General features: G+C 32.7%; 2 protein-coding genes across 2 annotated transcripts; both read right to left on the reverse strand.

Moving 5' to 3' along the window:
• Positions 1–1,183: 1,183 nt before the first annotated feature.
• LOC117688091 (uncharacterized) lies at positions 1,184–3,644 on the reverse strand. The gene is made up of 3 exons (XM_066082070.1): positions 3,038–3,644; positions 2,609–2,827; positions 1,184–2,431 (listed from the first exon to the last, which is right to left on the reverse strand). Exons 1-3 carry the CDS (start codon positions 3,593–3,595, stop codon positions 1,901–1,903), a joined length of 1,308 nt encoding a protein of 435 aa, XP_065938142.1. The 5' UTR covers positions 3,596–3,644; the 3' UTR covers positions 1,184–1,900.
• A 7,925-nt stretch (positions 3,645–11,569) lies between these two features.
• LOC105332973 (multiple epidermal growth factor-like domains protein 10) lies at positions 11,570–17,559 on the reverse strand (the record flags this gene model as incomplete). The annotated part of the gene is made up of 5 exons (XM_066084936.1): positions 11,570–12,010; positions 12,122–12,427; positions 12,631–13,031; positions 16,500–16,634; positions 17,415–17,559. Coding segments are annotated over 3 exons (663 nt in total), but the record flags the coding sequence as incomplete, so codon positions are not given.
• Between the last annotated feature and the right edge of the window lie 5,108 nt (positions 17,560–22,667).

Below are 22,667 nucleotides of genomic sequence, written 5' to 3' on the forward strand. Positions count from 1 at the left end.
AGCGGATCTAACTTAATTTGCACGTTTTAATGACTTTATTAAAATCAAACTAAATTGTCCATACACAACACAGTGACGTCAGTTCAAAGGTCAACTACTGTATGAAATTTTGAAGCGTATTTAATTTATCACATCTAATCTAATCGCCATCACGCGATTTATTTAAGCAATGAATCATTACATGTTTTTTGGAAAAGATATAGTTCCATAACTTCAACGGTGTGTGCATACTAATTGAGTAAAGCACGTTACATACTATTATTTCTTTGTATTTAAATAATTTAAATGCTAGTAAATACCATTTAAAGAATAGTATTTGTAATAAACTCATAACAAATTACAGACTAAACAACGACTATTGCTGTGATATACTTTGATTAACAAGATTTCTCCACTAGGAAGTGAAATTTATTATAAAATTCTGATAATTACAATTTAAATTCAATGGTGAATTTTTCTTTTTCACAGATTAATTGCAAGTTATAAATTTGGCAGTAAAATACTTTCCACCCACGTTTTTCTGCCAACACACTTCTATGAAATCTTTGGCAAGAAGTTTACTGTAATCCAAGTTAATGCAATTGTTCAATCCCATAGGTATTGTTAGTGGTCAAATTGGGAACGAAATCGAAAGAATAAATAAAGAACAAGGGGCAACAAGACCCAAAATTTGCCCAATGCAAAGTAAACTTTTTATGGTGATTTTTTAGTAAGATATCATTTGTATATCCAATTTCAGCAATACTTTTATTGAAAAATCACCATATAGTTATTTTGAGGGCAAAGATTTCTGAAATTTCTTTATATTTTTTTCAATTTTTAAAATAATATCAGGTATTTAGATAATTTAACAATTACAATACAATGCAACATATCTATATAAGTATAATATTAACCGAAAACTGTATAAAACACAATTTTTCGGGTAAAAAAGGCTTTTTTCATAACAAAAAATATCAGATTTCAGGAAGTGTTACAATAAATGTGTATATTATAATTTTTACAGTACAGAACATCTTAGTATTCAATTCATGGGGAATTAGTGTAGAATACAAGCCAGTTTCTTGATTTTGCTGCAAATAGTTAAATAAAATATATTATTATTTACAACCTGTGTGTAAAAACTTTAATTTCTCAGATATTTTTAAACATGGAACGCTTTGAAAGAATAGAAATGCTTTGATATTTCAATAACTCGACCATATTAATACAAGATAATTAAACATATTATTAACAAACATGAAGAAGATAACAATATTTATGGAGAGAGGAGCATTGAATTTCTCCCTCTCCAACCAACAAAAAGTCTAGCACTTCTAGGTACATGGTTAAACTGTTAACAAATATATAATTTAGTTTATGGATTATCATGACATTAACCACATCTTATTGCACTCAAAGATAAACTTAATTTAATTACATGAGCAAAACCATAATTCTAAAACAGAGAATAGTTTTTTAACATTAAATATCACAGTGACCGATTTCTTTAGATCATTTATGACCTAGCAATTTCATGTGCAGGAAACAAGAAAACAACTGCTACTTAACGAAGATGCCTTTAAACATCAACTCATTATATGATAAACATTAACCCAACATTGGTTTAGATATTCATCTGGCATCTTGGATTTTTGCATATTAGACATTTTGTATGTAAAACACACATTCTGCAAGTAACAATAAGGAATTGACTTTTTCCCCTTAACATAATTTCATGATATTGCATGTAGTTCTTTAAACGTTAAATAATATATTGAATACTTCAAAGTTCAAAACAGTTTCCAAAAACTTTTTCGATAAACTTACATATTATCAATACAATTGTTTGAGAGATCAAATCCATTTTTTATGAAAAATCACTGATAACAGATAGTTGCCTATCAATCAACATACATTGTCACTCTTCTGTTCCACTCTGATCGCTTTCGGAACTATCCATGACTTCTGGAATGACTGAGGAATCCTCAAGGTACTGGGACCAGTCTTGAGTGGACCTTGCAGAGTGTGTGTGCCGTTCATGTCCCAGGAACCATAGAACAGAAGCCACATGGGCACACACCCCAACAACCCTTGCACCAGCACGGCATTGGCAGTACCACCCAGTAATGGCTCCTAAGGAATGTTCAATCCATAGGAAATACTGTTTGCTGGAGATATGACGACTTTGTATTCGTACACACAAAACATCAGGAATGTCATTGTTTACCATGATGTTGTAATCACCATCATCATTCTTGTGTTCTGCAGTGTAACTCTTGGCAAGCTTCAGCTGGTACACCCCGACAGTCAGATTAAGGAGCTCTTCTTCAGAGAGGAGAGGAAAATCCAATGTATCAGTGGCATTCATTGGGGTCCATGCTTTTATCCTTCGATGCAACTCTTCAGATTCAACCCGCTCTTGAAGTTTGTTTGTCTGTGATGCTAAATACTGAATAAAAAGAAACAAATCAATTTTTTAATATATTAATTTTAAGTTTGTCATACAAATACATGTTCAGCAACATTCCATTTCAGAATTTATTTGGATGTGTTTCTTTATAAGAGATGTATCTATGTGAAATGACTATCACTAATGGACAAAAAAAAAGTTCTTTTAAAAAATTACCTTCATTTTAGCTGCCAAGATTTGGTCACTCTCTGGATTTCCTGTATTTAGTGGATCTCTGTATTTGTTGCACAGTGCAGCTATCAAACACACATACTCCCGAATGTATGGTATCTGAGTATTGGGAACCACATTCTGCAGATATTTCCACTGTTTCAGACGCCCATTAACAGACTCCACAATCCAGCGGATTTTGGTAACAAGTCTAGAAGAGTTTGCCTGATAAAATAATATAAAGGATATATATACATTAAAATGCATTATGTATTTACAGTAGACAAGCAATCTATTATAACTTGAGCAAATTATATTAGGCATATAAACAACTTCTAATTAAAATTTTATTCCAAATCAAGTGTCTGTCAGTGATCATTTCTATCTTAAGAAAAGCAGAAAACTTAGGTACATGTATCTGTATCTGGTAAATACCTCATCAGCTGTGTGTTGTTTTTGTCCTTTTGGAAGAAATGCCGGCATCTGAGCCTGAATGCCCAAACCTTCCAAGAAACTAATCGAGTCCCTAAACCCACGATCCACAATAAGAACATCATCCTGCTGTAGCCAGTCTTTCATATTCTCCATGTTGGTCTGGAAGTTATGTTTCAGGATGCTAGCATCATTATTCTTGTGGTCAGCAAAATAAGGTCCAAGGATTGAAACAATGTAGCCTGCTGTTGACACTATGACCATTGGTTTGACTAGGGGTCTGTTTTTGTGTTGGCTGTATGATCTACGTTGGAACTTGAAGTTGTTTCTCTTTTGGATGAAAACATAAGTTCCGTCTACCACTAATATAGCTGGATTGTGCATTCCATTACCAAATAATTCCTGGGCAAGAGATCTGGTATGGTCCTGGATAATCTGTTCTCTTGAAATATGGCCAAACCCCACGTACTTTGGTGTAAATGTCTCTGTCAGTTCTCTCCTGGCTGATGTTAATGCCCTTCTGACACCGCACTTTTCAATGTTGAATAGTGTTGATTGCATTCTATTCGAAAGGCCGGTTCTCAACTTCACCAATAGAAGGGCAATGCAGGTCCTTATGCTGCGATCCTTGGTAGCTCTTATTGACTGCACATGCGAGACTACATCATCAAAATCTGCCCATGAAATTGGACATTGGACATGAATTAGGACAAACAATTCGAAAAGCTTTAGATGCCATCCCCATGTCCCTTTCTTCAACCCCCATATGTTGTTTTAAATGAAAACCGTACCTGATATAAGTTTGAATAAATTAAACCCTGCTCCGGTATGCGATATTATAGATATATAGATAAATTACCTGGCTTCGAGGGCGACATTATATATAAAGTGCCTGTTTAGGAGGGTAACAGTAGAAACTGACACCCCGAGAAAACCATTGTCAATAGATGCGAAGCGAAGGTTGACATTGGTTTTTTAGGGGTGTCAAATTCAACTGTTACTATCCCAAATAGGCACTATTTATTTTATTATACTGAATGTGTTCATGTTTGAGAAAATTCATACTGCTTTTATATAGAAATGACGTGTTGCTAACGCTGATAAATATGGAACGGATTATCAACTGCGTCTAAACCAATCACATATCAGTATTTAACCAGTATTGGTTATAAAAGCCCTATGGTGTTATGTAGCCAAATTCCTTTATCTTGCGACATTACACTTCATGGCTTTCTTGGCACCGATTTGCGATGCATATTGCAAGTCACCTGTACGTGCAAAACTACAGTCATTTCATGCATATCTTTTACAATTTTATGCTATGCTATGGTATGCGATTTTAATGATATGCTATGAGATTTGTATGCTATGCTATGAGATTTGTATGCTATGCTATGAGAAATTGAAATGAAGAGCTTATTGATATGGTATGATATGCTATGCTATGGTATGCTATGAGATTTGAACAAAAACACCTCCATACACAGAAGAGTTCAACACATTTCGAAGTAAAATAATAAGATGCCAATGTTTACCACAAATCTATTACGTGGACATTGATTTTTTCAAAGAAAAACATTTAAAAGCGAGTTAAATAATGCTGTATGCTATCCTTTGGTATGCTATGGTATGATATGACGAATGCGATTCTATGAGATTGTATGCTATGGTATGAGATTCCAATGCTATGCTATGAGATTTCAATGCTATGCTATGAGATTCCAATGCTATGCTATGCTATGATGTATGTTGTAAAAGATATGCTTGAACCGACTGTATACCTTACAGTATACTTTTGTGTCTTGTAAGTGTTTTAAACAATAAAAAAGTAGAGATGCAAGTTTCATTCATATTTTTTGTTGTAGAATGAATGTAGTTTAACTGCGCAGAAGAGCGCATAAAAATGACGTTATTTTAACACTATTACTATTGGCTATAATTATACGCCAATAAACCGTGACTTCATCGTCCCTTTAGCATGCAAATGGATCCCAGCACATGCACGACACATCGTTTTGTTTTGTTTTTGGTTGGGTTTTTTTTTTGGGGGGGGGGGGCGGTGACCTACTTCTATATCTTCCTCCACAATAAAATAAAATAGAAGGGAAAACAAAACAAAATTGTTGGTTAATGGATAGGGAGAGAGGCAGTTGCCTCGGTTTTTATATTTTTTTCTCTGTATGTTTTAATTTATTGATTTACATATGAAATATTCATATATACTTCACCTTGTTAGAAAAGGAAAAAGGGGTAATTTCGTTACAATTGTGTTAATCTATAATTAATACAAAAAATTGTGTTTTGAAAAGAGGTGGCCTATTAATAAACCCCTATATTACGATCAAAGAACGTACTGTTGACTTTGGCTTCATGAAGCACTCACTGTGTTTTCATTGCCAATTAAATTTGGTGCATCTGCTTACAAAAGAAAAATACTGACACTGAATTGGTATACTGTTTTCTGACTGGTACAATTTATAAGAAAGGTTCTCTACTGAACAAAAAACAAGTGGGTGTTCTTTAAAACATGGGGTCACATCGCTCACCTGAGCAACAATGACTTTATACGGGCGTTCAAAGGACATTGTATCATATGGCCCCTCGGTAGAATAACAACAAAAATAAATATTATAAAGTATTCAAATTTTACCCTTATTTTTGCATACACTTAATCTTTCACATTGTACCTTTATGGAATACCATTTTTACCGACAATAAAAAATTTCTATGCAATATATTGAACTAAACATTTGGTAGGGGTACATTGTTAACTTCCAACTCCCTATATTTCTACCTCCTCCTTCCCACCACTTTATAAAGCGACTAAAATGATTGAAAGCATACATTTTTTTCTTCAACTACTGACTAGTTATTGTACTTTTAAAAAATTTATTATAATACATTGTAGTTATTGTGTTTTTTTTTACTTAAAAAAAAATCCTTTAGATGTGAAGAATACAATTGATGTAGATTTTATATTATTCATCGTATAAAAAGGGGCTCCAGAAAGTAGTTAAAGCATATCATCTTTTATTTACGACAATGATGGGACCGGTACAAACAGGCATGGGACAATGATGGTTTTCATGAAAATTAGCATAGAACAAAAGCTTTTAAGTATACTTTGGTTTCATCAATATTCGTTGAAAACCAATTTTCGTGGATTTCGTTGTTTAGTTGATCCAAAAAATTAAATGTTCATTGAAGTGCATTTTTTTTTAACATTGTGTATTGATAGGGTCATTGGCCACGAATTTACGTATCCTTGAAACTGTGATTTTCACTTTATCCACGAAAATTGATGCCCTTGAATATTAATGAAACCACAGTAAGTTCCCATGGGACGAACACTTTTATAAAATGAGTTACAGCAAATTCTATTTTTTTTATTAAACAAGAGGAGTGCGGGTTAGCGCTTCCTTTATAAACACTCTGTTGTTGTTGCTCGGGTTAATGTTGTAAGATTTCAATTTCTTTTTGTAGAGATAAACGAGGTCACAATCGCGATAGCTTATGACACGGACTATGATATCTCTGGGTTTACCATTGATCGACCGACCCACACGGTTGCGATCAATCCTTCATATGTCGATGTTGTGGCCCATTTCTTTGAACACGACTTTGTTTACTATGTTGGTTATAGTATTGTCAATATTTCCCCACTTCTCTTTAATTCCGGAGAATTTTAAACATGTTTGTCTTGAATACTGTTAAATGTCATCGAATTTTATTTTCATCTTTTTCCGGTTTTGCAATTGTTTTTTATTCATTCATTTAGGAAAATATTATTTACAGCTTCTTTTATTTTATTTTCGTATACGCTGTTCTCATTAGTTCTTAATATGGAACAGAGTTCCTGTAAGTTGTCATCAGATACATATATACCCTCCCCCTACCTGCATACACTCCCCATATCTATTGATGTTCATACAAAGCATTAGTTTCAAATATTTTACCTAATATTATGAAACTGGTGGCAATTTTTGTGAGTCATTTCTCACACATATTAGAAATGATCATCACTGATGCCAAGAACTGCTTATTTTGCTTAATTGGATGATTTGTAGCATTTTTATTCACAAATAGACCTGCCATTCTGCATTTTTGTTTTAGTTTCAACGAAAGGAAGCTAGCAATCATATTTCATTAGTGAATATATTAATATCTATTCTGGTTTCTTGTCTCCTTTTATTAAACCTCACTAAAACAGTAAGTACCTATAAGTCTGATGCCTGTCTTAAAATAAAATTCACACAAGGTAAAGCTGGAGACGTATAAAAATTTCAAGAAAAATGTTCAAACTTTACATGTGTTTCTAAATTTTTGATGCATATATATAAATCAAAGTACTGAGAGACGGAGGCAGCATTGCGGAGGAATTTAATCCAATAATTCCAAGTATTAAAGTACCGACGGGAGTTGATTTAATCGATAGATATTTATCTTAAATTCAACGATATGTAATTTCGCATGCCAAGTGGTTTCTTATCCGTAATTGAATAACGCATATTTTCATAATATGAATTTTCGCGCTTTTCCGACAATTTTAAGAATTCTATGTTAAAACTTCATATGAATCATGTTGCGTAATATTTTAAGATAGAATATGTTCCATCAAACTATGTATCAGTAATGTAAATATTTCTGGAAAATTATATGAATCCAAGCAATATTTAACTATAATAATATTTAATGCTTCAGAATGCATTACATCGAATTTATCGATTATTTTTTACAACAAGGTCTTGTCAGCGGTGATGATCTGGCTAGGTCCAAACACAGTTTCACTTCCGGTTTGCCAGAGTAGCTGCAAAGGAGTGTTGATAAAAATCAACTCCCAAAAATAATAATGGTTTTTCTTCTTCAAATTTTAAGGTATAGAAGGTTTAGAGTATCAATTAAGAGTTTGCAATACTAAATACTACAGGACAGAAACTACTTTGCTAACATATGCATGCTCATTTATGGAATATGCAAAAACAAATTATAAACAAAAAATATTTTGTTAGTTAGTATTATACCTAATGATTCACAATATATACTAAAGTTTATGATATTTAATCAATAAAAACTTTTGAACAGTGAACTTTTTTCATATGAAAAAATTGTTCCTGCTTAAAAACCCCTAATGTAACATGTAGGTAATACATGCACGATCTCAATTTCGCATACCTAATGTTACATGTAGGTAATACATGCATGATCTCAATCTCGCATGGTTGTTTATCTTCTCTTGCAGAATGTACGATTCGATTGTAGAGTGATCAAATATATTTTTAAGCGTTCCAAAGGTTATGGAGATGAAATATTTTATATGAGACGCTACAGCTCATTTTGCTCAAAATTACCGTTGATTTAATCATTTCAGGCGGTCCAAAAAGTAAATATTGCTAGCTCAGCCTGTTGATCAACAGCTTAGCGCATCAACTGTATATCTTTCGTTGTGACTTTTTGCAAGGGATGAAAATACAACAAATTTTTACAGATTTTACTTGTGGTGTATACAAAATTTTAGAGATATAAATTTAGAATTTCCGAAAAATATTTAACATGCAGTTGCGATCTTTTTTTGCTATAAAAAGATTCAATCTTTCAGTATATGCACGACTTCTATTCTTTTATCTAACTATGTTTAAAAAAGGAAATGTCCAAGATAAGAGAGTTCGCTGTAATATCTCTTTAAAGCTAAATCTAAAACTATTTACCGCGGTAGATCTTGTAATACTCCGTATTTCACTTTTAAAAGAAAATATGTACATTCTGTGGGGGGGGGGGGGTGGGTGCGTTAAAAGGTGTAATCTGGATGTTTAATTTATTTGTTTCACTATCCTTATAGTAGGTTTAGTATGCATGCCAAGTAAAACTAAACTAAAATGTGCCATGCTACGGTCACGGTTGTCTGTACTTAATGGGGGAATACTCAAGTTAACATAGCAGTGGTTCAACTTGTGGAACAATCATTTTATTGGATCGATGCCGGGGGTGGGAGGATAGCTATACATATTTAAGAAAAAAACGTTATTTAGTGAACATGGCGTTATGAATAGCAATTGCTCTGTTGGCATATTCCATGATGCGCGCTAGCGCATCATGGAAAATATGCCAGCAGAGCAGTTGCTATTCATAACGCCATGTTCACTGAATAATCGTTGTTTAATACTTATATTTGCATTTTACCACTCGCAAATACCCTGTATTAGCCTAGACCTTGACATTTAGCTATTGCATCAAAAATAAATATTCAGACTGTAATGTATCTTTTTAATTCAAATAGATTTTTTAAACAGAATCAATGATATGTTATAACAGTAATTCCTTTAAAATGTAATCATAAGGTATGTTTTAATTACAAACATCAATTTTATAGAGTTGGAGAAAAACACATGATGTATCGTATAGTGGTTTAACGTAGCTCGCGGGTTTGCTGACGTCACAATAGGAATCGACGTAAAGAGTTGACCGTCATAGTAAACTCATAATTTTTTTCTAAAATGACAAATAAGATATTTAGAAGTATAAAAGAAAATATTTTAAAAAGCTTATATGCGGTTTATGACTGTTTATACAAAGATTTATATTATCAAGTGCTGAAAAAATTTAAAGATGTCACATACATTGTCACATTTTGTTCTATAAAGATAAAGAATGAGTGTGCGTTAGAACTCTTCCATTTAAAGTCATGTTTTAAAATAGAATGTATGCATTAACTTCGCTTTTTTTTTTTTTACAATTATAACTTCCGTAATCTGTACTACCGATTAAATTCTTAAATTTCTTTTGGCTTGAGATAACTGTTTTATTCGATTACTTACTTATAATGTCAGTAGTTGCCTGGCATTTTATTTTTGCATTGATTGACTCAGAGTTTCATAAAATAGCAATTTTCTGTATCTTTACAGCCTTACATTAATTGCATTTGATAACATTCACAATAATGTTTAATAAGCATTTACATGTTCTAAAATGTGTTAAACAGCTAGTCTTGTCAATAAATGCATTTCAATTTTGGTGTTCTAAGAAGTAAGGAAACGATGACGTCAGGCTAACGTCGTAATGAAAACACAAGGTTTTGAGAAATCTTTTAAATCTTTAAAGTTTTTTTGCCAAAAATTGGCCGAGAACACATACTGATATTTTTTTATGAATTGATTCATAATTATCTCCTCTGTTTTTGTGTTGAGTATGATTAATTTCGTCTGAATCGTTTAAAAGTTTGGAGCATAGTTTTGTAATGCGTTTCTCGGTTAAAATGTGCATTTTACTATATATTTCATTGAAATGGCGCTGCTTGATTTTATTAATGACACTGTATTTGAAACACAATAACATTATTACCGCGCAGACGAATCTTAAATACATTTTAGAAATAAAACTATAAAACCTATGGATCACGTGGACAAATTTTCAAGGTAGGTTTTCTCACAAGCAGGTAAACCCGCGAGCTACCTTAAATCTATAACGTCATGCAAAAGTATATGACGTCACACCTTTATGACGTCATAGTATACAGACAGACCAAGCGCGATTATAGAAAAATAATTGCAGTTCCTCCGTATGGACTTACAGTGAGAGAGAACAATGGATATGCAAATATAAATATATATCTCCGCAGTATATAATTTGATAATGCGCAAGTAATATACAATACTGACTAAGAACCACGCCGTGTTTATCTATTGAATCTCATAATTATTCAATATTTCGGTCCACACAATATGGTTTTTGAGGAATCCTCATTATTTGACGTCACGGACAGGAAGCTGTATAAAAAGTATAAATAGCCACTAGACGATTACACATAATTGCTATTCTCAAACTTATGCATATTCATACATTGTACTAACTTGGAATTTGACATATGGAATCAAATTTTCGAGAAAAATGACGTTTATTGATCGCAATATGTATAATTCTATTTATTGTAATTGCAAATAAGATACTTATTTCAATAATAATATTGAAATATGAATTCCAAACGAATATTGCAATTTTTGCCGCTAGGTGGTGTCCGTCAAATCCACTATCGACGTAAATGTGAGCTGACCGGTAGCAACAAAGGAGGCTCATAGAGCCTCCGTCAAAAAAAAGCAAATACGTTGCAAATTAGTACAAGAAATCATAGCAGAATGATGTTATTTGAAGGTCAAATGTATACTTCCATATCCTACATGTAATGTTAATGGAGACAATTGGAAAGATGGGTGGGAGGGAATTTTCAACTATGTATACAACATGCATAAATACAATTTAAATATCACTTTTTGACAGGAAGGAACATAAACTTTGGTTATTAGAGATTTTGTATATATATATTTGTAATATAACTGCATTTATCCACATGTAAACTACATTTGAAAGACAAATATTCTTCTTTTTTTAAATGGGTTATTTAAGTCAGGTTGCTTAATGATATTTCATAGAATCAGACAATAAATTGCTGCAAATTTATAAATCTAATGATTAAATGGATTAAAATTGTTTTAAAGTATTTATTCTCAGTAATGAACTAAATAAAAGCCTATTTTTTGTCAACAGGATAAGAAATTCCTACTTTCAATGCCAATTTACTTATGAAGATATATATCCATGGGGCAGTCACTTTTTTTAAGCCTAAAGGCATAGGACATTTTTTTTAACCGGAAAGCCATAGGACATTTCAATTTTTTCAATGGATATATTTATTTGTACCGGTCCTATCATTGTGATAAATTTTGCCTGGTCCCTTAAGTGAAAACAAATGTATTTTATTTTTCTTATCTACAGTATCTACATCTTTCTCCACCGATTGATACTAACATAATGACAATAAATACAAAGCAAAGTTATTGTAGTGTTAAATTTTGATAAAGGTTCTCCTTCTTCCTCTCTTCAAGCTCTTGATAAGGGTCGTTATTCCCGGTATTGGTCTGTTCAGAATCAGTTGTCCAACACGTTTTGATAATACACGTCCTATGTTTTTGCTTAGAGGAGGTTTTCCTATATATTTTGTTACATCAAATAAACTCTTAAATGTTAATACTAACATAGAATTGTTAATTTGAAACAGATATATTTATAAATTAAGTATGTGTATATGAAGCAAATTACCTTTGACGGAGTAGCTTTACACTTATGACAATCACGTTGACTAAAATTGATACTGAGATCACAACCAACAATGGTGTGTTTGTCATCTGTATGTCATCTGTGTCTGTAAATATACAGGCTATCAATGCGCAGAACTATTGATATCTGACTTGTTTTTATTGTACGACTTTATCTTACCTAATTCACAATACATGTATTCATCACTAAAACCATACAAACAACTCCCATTAAATCTGTCACACGTCTGGTTGAGGCAGAGCCTATGGCATGGGTACTGACAGTCCTCGCCATACGACCAAACACACTCTGAAATGAAATCACTTACATACAACCAGTTTTGTATTTGTATTTTTCATTTCATTATCTATCTTAATATGCAATGTAACAACATACTTAAACCGCTCCACACTTAACGTTATAAGCAAAAACATAATTGAAAAACAATTGATTTATATATTATCTATTGAGTAGTCATTGTTGTGATAAATTATCTTTGAAATAATTGATACCTGAGTTACACTTAGGACCTATCCAACCTGCATCACAAGTACACATTCCGTCTGTGTGTCGACAAGTTCTACAGTTTGACTGGCATTTTTTGGAACAGTCTGGTCCGTAATATCCGTCAATGCACGCTGATGTGCGCATAAAAATTTGATACAATATGGATTATTGAAAACAAATACAAAATATAATCTTTGAAATTGGTTTTTAATAGAGCAATTGTATTCCTGTATCTTACTGTCATTACAAAATATTCCAATGTATCCGTCCAGACAACCATCCGAACACTCTCCACTAACATGGTCGCATGTCTTGTTGTTAATACAATGTCCACTACAACGCTCTGAGCAGTTCATCCCGAAATACTTATATGGACAGTCTATTTGAAAACAAGTGCATAAAGAATCTCATTAATAAAGATGTGTAAATTCTCAAGCATATCGTTACTAGTATATACAGTGGTAACAACGTTATTGTTGACTCGTGTTAAATAGTTCGCTTAAAGTGGGTGATCGTGCATGTATCAGGAAAATTGGTTTGCGTTTTTTACCGTGCGTGTTTGTGCGTTATCGTGCGGTTTTTTTGTTTTGGAACTTTTTTTCACGAAAGCCAGGATTCATTCTAAAACAACGATAAGCAGTTTTTATAAAGCAATGTGAATTTAAAACGTTTAAAACGAATTTAGAACATTGACAGTTGTTAACATTCATTCTCTCTATTGTCGTCACAGCTCTCTCAATACTTTGTTCGGTCGAGTTAGTTTTGCATAATTTTAACTTCAGCCTATATCAAGCATTCATTGTGTCTTGACAATTTTAATCATATGAACAAGAGCGACACGCTGAATAAAAGCGGTCAAGCTTACATATTCCCGTTTTAAATTCTACGATTATTCCCAACGTTTTTCTTTCAAATGAGAGTACAATACACATTCCTAATTTGTACATTGTATAAACGTTTGTTTTGAAAGAAAATTTATTTAAAATATATATAGAAATAAATTAATTATGTACTGTAAATTATGACAATATTGGATGTGAAAAATCGAAATTCTATGGAACAAGGTAACAAGTTTACCTGTATCCCGCATAATATAGGTCCGACGACACGTAAATTCCTCGAGCAAACCATTTTTGTATCTCTTCGTAATAAAGAGTTCCAATAAAAATTATAGTTTTTATATTGATTTTTAAAATGATTAAAATTTACTTGTATATGGATATATGCCTATATGGCCGAGTGGTTAGAGCCGTGGCCGATCTCTACCAGAAGCGTAGGTTTTGAGTTCAAATCCCGACCCAATATAGTGAATTTTGCTGTGCTCTATTGTTTATTTATTTTTATATCAGCAATTCAAGTGTATTTACAAGAAGATTATATAGGAAAATGCATTCTCTAGTATTTTGCAGAAATGCCTGGTAAGGTTTCCTAATTTTTTGCAAGAAAGCTTGTCAGAGTAGTAGTAAACCATTAACAAATTCCTGGAAAATGTTATATAAAATTAAGGAACCTGTCGTCTGACCTTAAATAGTACGTAAGGGAATTACGTTACATAAACAGTCAACTCGTATGTAAATAATTTCGTGTAGTTTATGCATTATCTTCATTTTGCACTTAATTGTCTATCATCAAATTCGCTTTTTTCACACAGTGAGAACAAGAGGTCCACGGGCTACATCGCTCACCTGAGCAACAATAGGCATGATAAAATCAGCTTCAAGGAGTCATAATACAAAATATCTGGACAATGTGGTATAATACATGTAGATTCTGTACCAAAAAAATGTGTTTCCCCCTGGATATTTTTATATTTCTAATCAAGTCCCTTTTCTAACAGGATGATTTTATAGTCATATCATATTTAGCATTGCATTTTTCAAAAAGACCCTTAACAATTGTTTATATACAGGATATAAACCTACACAAAACTCTGAACGCCTTGTGAGGCCCAATAAACGTCCACGGGCCAACGCTTAAACAATTTTAAAGAATCAACAATATATAAAAATGCTTGCATATTAGTAAAAGCATATATAATGACATTTCAGTTTGTGTGAATGATTAAAATGTTTTTCTTTGTACACCTGAATCCAAAATGTGGCCCCACACTACTTCTAAAGATTGTGATTGTGATTTGTTCACTATTTGAAGTTGCTTTCACTAAAGTTTTAGCTTTTTAAGCCAAATTTTTTTAGAAAAAGATTTAAAGATATTTTTCTATATATTTCAATGTAAAAATTTGTAACCCCCTTTGTGACCCCATCTTACACCCCCCCCCCGGGATTCATGATATGAATAAACTTGAAATCTCACTACCTAACGATTCTTCCAAACAAGTTTTAGCTTTCTTGCCCAAATGGTCTGCGTCATCTGTTCCATATTTGGATATTTTACTGGACATGACATTGATGGTAACCTAACAACAAAACTTCATGATAAATGCGATGACTTCAGTTTTTCTATAGTCGAGTTTCCATGCTTATGTAGCAATATACCTTCATCACTTGCATATGGTGTTTTTGTCTTTCAGTTTATTTGATACACAAGGGCATGCTCTTTGTATGAACAGTTTCTAAGACGAAGCAAGCTACTGACAAACAATTTGATAAAACAGGACTATCAACAGTCTCGTTTGAAGTCATCTTTTCGTAAGTTCTATGTTCGATACAACGAGCTTATCAGCAAATTAAATCGTCCACTGGGTCGCATGCTGACAGACGTTTTTTATACTAATTGTTAAACCATAATTAATCACCCAATTGTTCACGGACTTTTTCGGGGTTTTTTCCCCGATTACGACAAAGAGCATATGGAGGGTGTGACCGGTCAGCAGATGAGGCTCACTCCTCCTAGACAACTTATCCTACCTCTATCTATTTGGAGGTCCGTGTTGCTCTGCTTTGGATTTGTATTTCGTTTAATGCATTTTCAGATGGTTAACGGTTTGTCATTTTTTTCATTTGCAAAAGAACGTGGTCTTTATTTTTTACAACTTTGAACCCCCTTAGCCTAAGGATGCTTTGTGCCAAGTTTAGTTGACTTTGGACAAGTGGTTTTTGAGAATATGTTAAAAATATGTTTACAGACAGACAGACGGACAGACAGACCGTAAGACGAACGATAGACAAAATGTGATCAAAAAAGATCACTTGAGCATTCAGCTCAGGTGAGCTAAAAACGATGTACTGTGGACTCGTTAAAATTCGTGGTGGCTCAGTTTTCGTGGTTTTCGTGGGTAGCCCTCCCCCACAAATTTATGTCCTCCACAAGTTTTGAAAGAGTAAATTTTCTTACTAAAACTTAAAACCAACACATCCAGGAAATTACATCCCTACGAATATGCAAAAAAAAAAAAACCAACTATGCACGAAAATTGGCCACTACGATTCTAAATGATTCCACAGCATCCTTTTCATATAATAACATTCACATGGGATGTTGTTTCATAAATTGATAAAGATCATTCCAAACGGATACTTACAAATACAATACAAATGAAATAATTGTTAATTAAATCGTATGTTTTAAGACAACCAACAATGCATATAAAAAGCGATCCTAACGATAACGTTTTGAAGCTTTAATGATGTATAATCTGAAGCAAGTGCGTGGTGTGCATAAAATTACATATATATTCCCATCAATCCAAAACATGGGCAAATATTATATCATTATAAGACAAAATAACTTATACTTAATATCTGCTGACCTGTTATTCGACTTACAAAATCCTTATACCTCTGCACATCATTGACCGATTAAACATATATTTTCTTACTATAACTTCAACTGTTCCTCTCACTGGTATTGTATTCCTGACCATTACTTACTGTTTTAGATTCTTTATGGATGTACATCTGATCATAATACTTACTTGTGCTACAGTTGTTGTTTATATATCCGGGGGTACACCCTCCGTCGCATGTTCCTGTTCTTTTATCACATGAAGATATGTTCAGACAATGACAGGTGTTGACACATTCATAACCAAAGGTCCCTCTATTGCACTCTTCAGAAAGTAAATATGCGAACATTATGAGTAAGAAGGACTCTTTTAACTTCAACTAATGTGCACAATAATAAATTGATACAAAATATTTTCAAAGATAAACGTTTGCCCGAGTCAATAATTTCTTTATGTTATTTTTCTGACAGTTCATGATGTATGCATGAAGTTTCAATAGTCATCAGCTGTTTCTGACGGATAAAAGGCTAACAAGCTATAAAGTCCCATTTTAAATATTTAATGCCGCCGTAGTTGGAATACTTTAAAAAAAATTAATTACATTTATTTATTGATCTTTTGAAGTTTGTCTCGATTATTTGACGGACGACAATATAAATATTTTATATTAGAAAATGCAGCAATAAACCACGTCTGTTATCATTCTTCGAAAAAAAACTTTACAAAACGGCAAAGTGTATGGTTGAAACGGACAAATTAGTTAATGGACGTATGCAAAATAAACAATATTTCATTGTATTGAGTTTCTAAATTGCATTTTGTTAAAAAAAAATTAAGGTGGTTCATTTTTTGTTTAATCTGCGAGCGTTTTTAACGACGAATTGTATTACTTTTGTGTATCGTTTCCAGGATAGTGTGATTTAACACTTTTTATTCTTACATTTTCAAACCTTTTAGACAAATGTCCTTATTTCGTTTATGGACTATATTCCAGTAGTAAGTAAGACACGTTTTGGTGGGCGGAGTGTTGTTGATGGTTGCAACTTGGTAAAACTAACATTCTTTTTATAGTAATTTCGAATAAAAACATTGAAATATATTTACCCTTATTACACAGGTATCCTGTCCATCCTGCATCACATCCCCTGTCACATAGACCAGTCACGTGGTTACAGGTAATGCCGTCTCTACAATGTCCTTCACACGGTTGAGAACAGTTTACACCATACCATCCTATTCCGGAAGCTAACAAAAATAGTTGTGTTATTTTTTGTTATTCTTATACACCACCAGTATGAAAATTATATTAATTAACAATTTTATTCATTATAACACGTCCTCTCAAATTGTCAATAGAAAGAAAGTTAATTTTGTTGTTCTTGAGATTATTTTTGTTACTATGTTATGAAAATGTAACTCTTCTATCTTAATTTATTTTCAATATAAATCCAAGTGAATGATATCAATGGAAAATGAGTTCATACTTGCGCTACAAAAAGATCCCAGCCAACCCGGTTTACAGTCAAAACAACTTCCATTCTGTTCTTGGCAAACGTTGTCTTTACAGGAAACAGGACATGGGATGTCACAGTTACTTCCATATATACAGGTAGTATTGCGCCCTACATGTAACGAAAAGCAAGTGTAATACTTGACACAAAATTTGACACAGACTCAAACAGAACAGAAAAAAATAAGAAAGTTTTTATTGCATTGATATGAACATCACGAGAACGCTTCTCTTTGGCAAATTTGAGTTTAGTGAAATGTTATCTCTTTGTGGTATATATGTAGGGTACTTATTCCATTTTAATGGTAGGCTAGAATGTCACAGTTTATACCACAGGCAAATTTTAAATGGTGAAAACTCAAAACATTCTAACTAAGCTAAACTAATTCAATAATGTTAAAATGAAAGGTTTTTTAGTTATTATAATGAATAACTATGAGTTAGATAAGATAAATATGTTTTTGAAAGACAATTGACCTACTCGGACTAATGATTGAACATAATGACGTATTAAAAATGTGTATTGGTTGAACTGAAACGCAATACCTTTTACGATTACCTCACACAGTTCCGTAAAATCGTTAGATATTTCGTAACCTTCAGGGTAAGTCACTTCATTAAGTCTTTCATTATAATATATGACATAACGCCCTTCCTTAATACATCTTGTGGTGAAGTTGATGGCCGGTAAGTGAGGTCCGTCCTTGTAACACAAAGTGGAACTCTTTATATCTGTATTGGTTGATAAACTGCTGTTTGAAACATATAGAGAGAATCCTGCTAAACGACCTCGCTGTCTGTCTTCTATATTAAAGAAATGATTAAGACAACGCATTAAGCAAATAAAACGTTTGAGCGTTGCATTACACTAATGGTGTACATACATCGAACATAAACCAAAAACCAAGCAATGCATATTCTAATAAAATGCAAGATTGTAAATCTTAAATATTTAAATAGTGCGAAAGATAAAGTTACGTTTGCCTTTTACCGAGCGATACAATCTACAAATATAATGCTGTCGAACATTTCTAAAAGTTAAACAAAGTTTATACCGTAACCATCATACGCCCTGAACAGTATATTGATACTGATAATCGTGTACACTCCACCAAGATCCACCTTCCACCAGACCGTATTTTGAGGAGAGGTACGTCCTATCTCTAGCGTCCTCATACATGTTGCCATGTTGCCGTCAACCGCTTTACTAGCGTCATAATCGTTGCTTGAATATGTATGCGATTGTGTGGCGATCTTTCTGTAGGATAGATTATCTAAAAAAGACGGTCACTGTAGAGATTCAGTCATATAATGGTTTTTATCGAGGTCATTTTTTTTAGAAATTAATATGAACATGTATTATTTATCTATGTAAGAATTAAGAGCTAAGGATACGAATTTATAAGAGACTTGTGCTGTAAAAAATAACAGATAAGAAAACTGGATAGTTTCTTTTTACTGAAGAAACAGATGAGAAGGAAATCTAACTGCGTACGATCTTTAAAGAAGAAAGTAATCAGAAATACATGTATAACATCAATTGTGCACCACAGCAGAGATCCAATGCAAAATAAAACCCTTTTTACAGAAAATTCCATTCAAAAAAAAAAAAACCGATTCAATTCTGTAAATATTTATATATGTGCATATAACTATCATAAATGCTCGTTGAAAAAAAAGTTTGATAACTATTTAATAAGAATGATATTGTTTAAGTAAAGTTTTTGTAATTATAGTATTTAAAATTGACGGATGTGCAACGATTTATTAAGACCATGGAAGTTACGTTTTCATGCTGTAATTTTCTTTTCTTTTCAAGATGTTATATTTTGTGCACATTAATTTAATATAAAAAATAATACTTTTTTTTAAAAATACAATGCATCAGATTTGTTAAACGCATTTACTTACCATATGATAATGCTATAGCTAAAGTTTCCAAATAGAAAACAGAATGACATAATTGCATTTTTACCATGTCATGCTCTTTGATAAAACTTTATTTTCACAGTGTATGCTTCCGTAGAGTTTTCTATTTAAGGAAGAATTAGGATTACATTTGGAAACATTACTAGAAATTACTTCCATGCAAATAAGATAATTTAACTACAGAATGAGTGTGTTTTGACTCCTTGGGGGGAAATTTTAGTGTTATTAATAATACTGTACGACTTTCATTTTTCATTGTGCACTCGCTATTATATAGTAAGACGTTTTGTATCGGGTTTTCACTGTTTGTTGCAGAAAATATACAATCTTTACACAATAACATTCCGTCAATCTCCTTAAAGCAGAACTGCTTGTTAAAAAAAATAATTAAAATAAAAACAAATACCATGCCAAAGTTGATGTAACTTTTGTTAAATACGACCTGGATTCCAAAAGTAAAAAAACAAAATATCGAAGACAGATAAATTCAATATGTTTAACTTGAAGAAAAAAGCACAGACTCTCATGAAATGGGACAAATTCTATATATTAGACTCCAATCAGCGCCACCGTTCTACTTTGTCATGTGCACAAATTGGAACTTGATAAAGAAGTCGTAAAGAAAGGACAAAATGAAAGGAGTTAAGTACATTACATTCATGGGAATGGAACGACTTAATAAATTTCGGGAAACAAAATTAGAAGACAATCAATCGTACATGTTGTGAATCCTCATGAGACCAATAAACCTCTGTTCGGAATTCGCCGTTGGATATCCAGACATTACAAATCCAAAAACGTAAAAATTTTAAAACCAAGTTAGGAGACTTACTTAACTTACATCCGATTAGAACCAAGAATTGCGAACCTGTATAGAGTACTTAGCTTTGATAATATGAATTACTTATCGGACAGCTCACGAGCTACAATGGGTAAAAAAAAACATCTGTTTCATCCCTATAATCAGATAGCGTTTTCTGCAACGTGTTTTTGGTGGGAAAAGATTAGTGGAGACTTCTTCATAGAAAAACACAACATGATTCGTTTTAGTAAAAAAAAAATTGAAAAACTGAAACTGTTTAAGATTCCAACAACTACTATATACAGATATGTATGTACGTCGTTTAATCGTTGTCTTACCAATTTAACAAAATAAGGACGGGAAGGTAATGTAGAGAATTTTTAAACTCCTATCATGAAAATCAGATTTAATGTGCTTGTCACGGGTCCGGTTACAAAACCCGTGCAGCATGATAAAATAAGGAACGCTCTATGAATCGTATACTCGCAACATGTGAGTTAGGATTAATTAGTCCATCGTTTATTAATAATTGCAGTACATTCACTTCTAATACATGTAGTATTTGATTATTTAATACCACTCTGAATGTTTCAATTTTGCTACATGTTAAAACTGATAATTACAATAACTACTGAAGGTCTATTTGAATTCAACAATTCCATTTGCAATCTGTATTTAACTGTTTAAAATTCTTGTTATTCCCATTTTACCACATTGATTCCTGTTTTTAAACTTATGCAGTATTAAAAAGCGTACACCAAGAGTGTTTCTAAACACACACAATGAGAAGAAGTAATAACTTCCCCTGGCTTAACTTGCACTTCCCGAATAAAAGCAAGACCAATAAGTAACATTTTCTCATGGAAAACATTCTCAGTGGCCTGAAGAATGACAGGACCGCTGTGTTACAGTTCCTGTAGGGAAATATTCTCAGTGACGGTATTTGACTATTCTCTTTTCTAGTGTCGTCTATAAGAATGCTTCCTGATCCCCATAAATGTTGTGTTTGCCCCCAAACATTAGTAAGTCTGTTCATGGGGCATGCATTCTTTAACGACCAAAAATGTATAACCTTAATGAGTCCTATATACTGTAGACGTAGAAAACATTACGATGTTCTTAATTTCACTATGTTCACGGTCAAACAATTTTCCGTGGACATTAAGCCACCGTGAATATTGAGCTGTGCAGTCACCATCTCCGTGTAGGCCGCCATTACAGATGCATGTGTCCTGAAGCGGGGCATAAGTTACCACTTGTTTATCGTAATCCTAGTATATTTAAAATTCGTTAAAATAGCAAGTATCAGTATTACGTTAATTTTATACAATTAATATCGTAATTAAACAAATGTTTATATCAGAATATTTGTTTCACCTTTATCTCTGCGGCTCTGTCGAAGGCATTGTGAACAAGGCTTTCTCATTGTCACTTATTATCTTGGACATCTCCCTAGGGCAGCGACTCCTGTACAACTATGACGCTGTCTGCGATCGGCATTTATTTTGAGCAGATTGATTGATTATAAGGTGTACCTCTCTCTAACAGATTACATGTACGTTTTTCACTTAATTTGCATGCCCAAAATATCAAATGCGCATTTTACACCAGTACTTATTACATTTGACACAAATATGTTTTATTATTCTCATAGCACTTAACGTAAATAAGGCTTTGATTTTGCGTTATTCAAAAGAAAATAATGTAAATAACATGATGCAGATTTATCACTCAACAGATTATTTTACAATCAGGATTTACTCTTCTAGGATAAGAAATCGATTATCCCTGAAATTAAAAACACCGTGTTTTAAAGGCACTTACAGATGAAATCGTGAAATGTTATACACGTGGAATTAAAGACATTTACAGTAAACCACTTGTGGACTTATGATCACTGATCAATGATTACAACTTTAAACATTTTTTTAAAAATTATTTTGATCGACAACATGCAACAATCGGGGTTATATTAGGTCACTAAATGCAAAATGGCTAGTTGAAATTGGAAGAAATAAATAAATAGATGCCTGGAAGCCAAATAATACTTAAGTATGCGTCATGCAGAGAGACAGATGGAACAGTCCTTAACAAAATAAGGATCAAAAGTAATGTG

The sequence above is a fragment of the Magallana gigas genome, chromosome 1 (genome assembly GCF_963853765.1).
Source record: "Magallana gigas chromosome 1, xbMagGiga1.1, whole genome shotgun sequence".
NCBI classification, from domain to species: domain Eukaryota; kingdom Metazoa; phylum Mollusca; class Bivalvia; order Ostreida; family Ostreidae; genus Magallana; species Magallana gigas.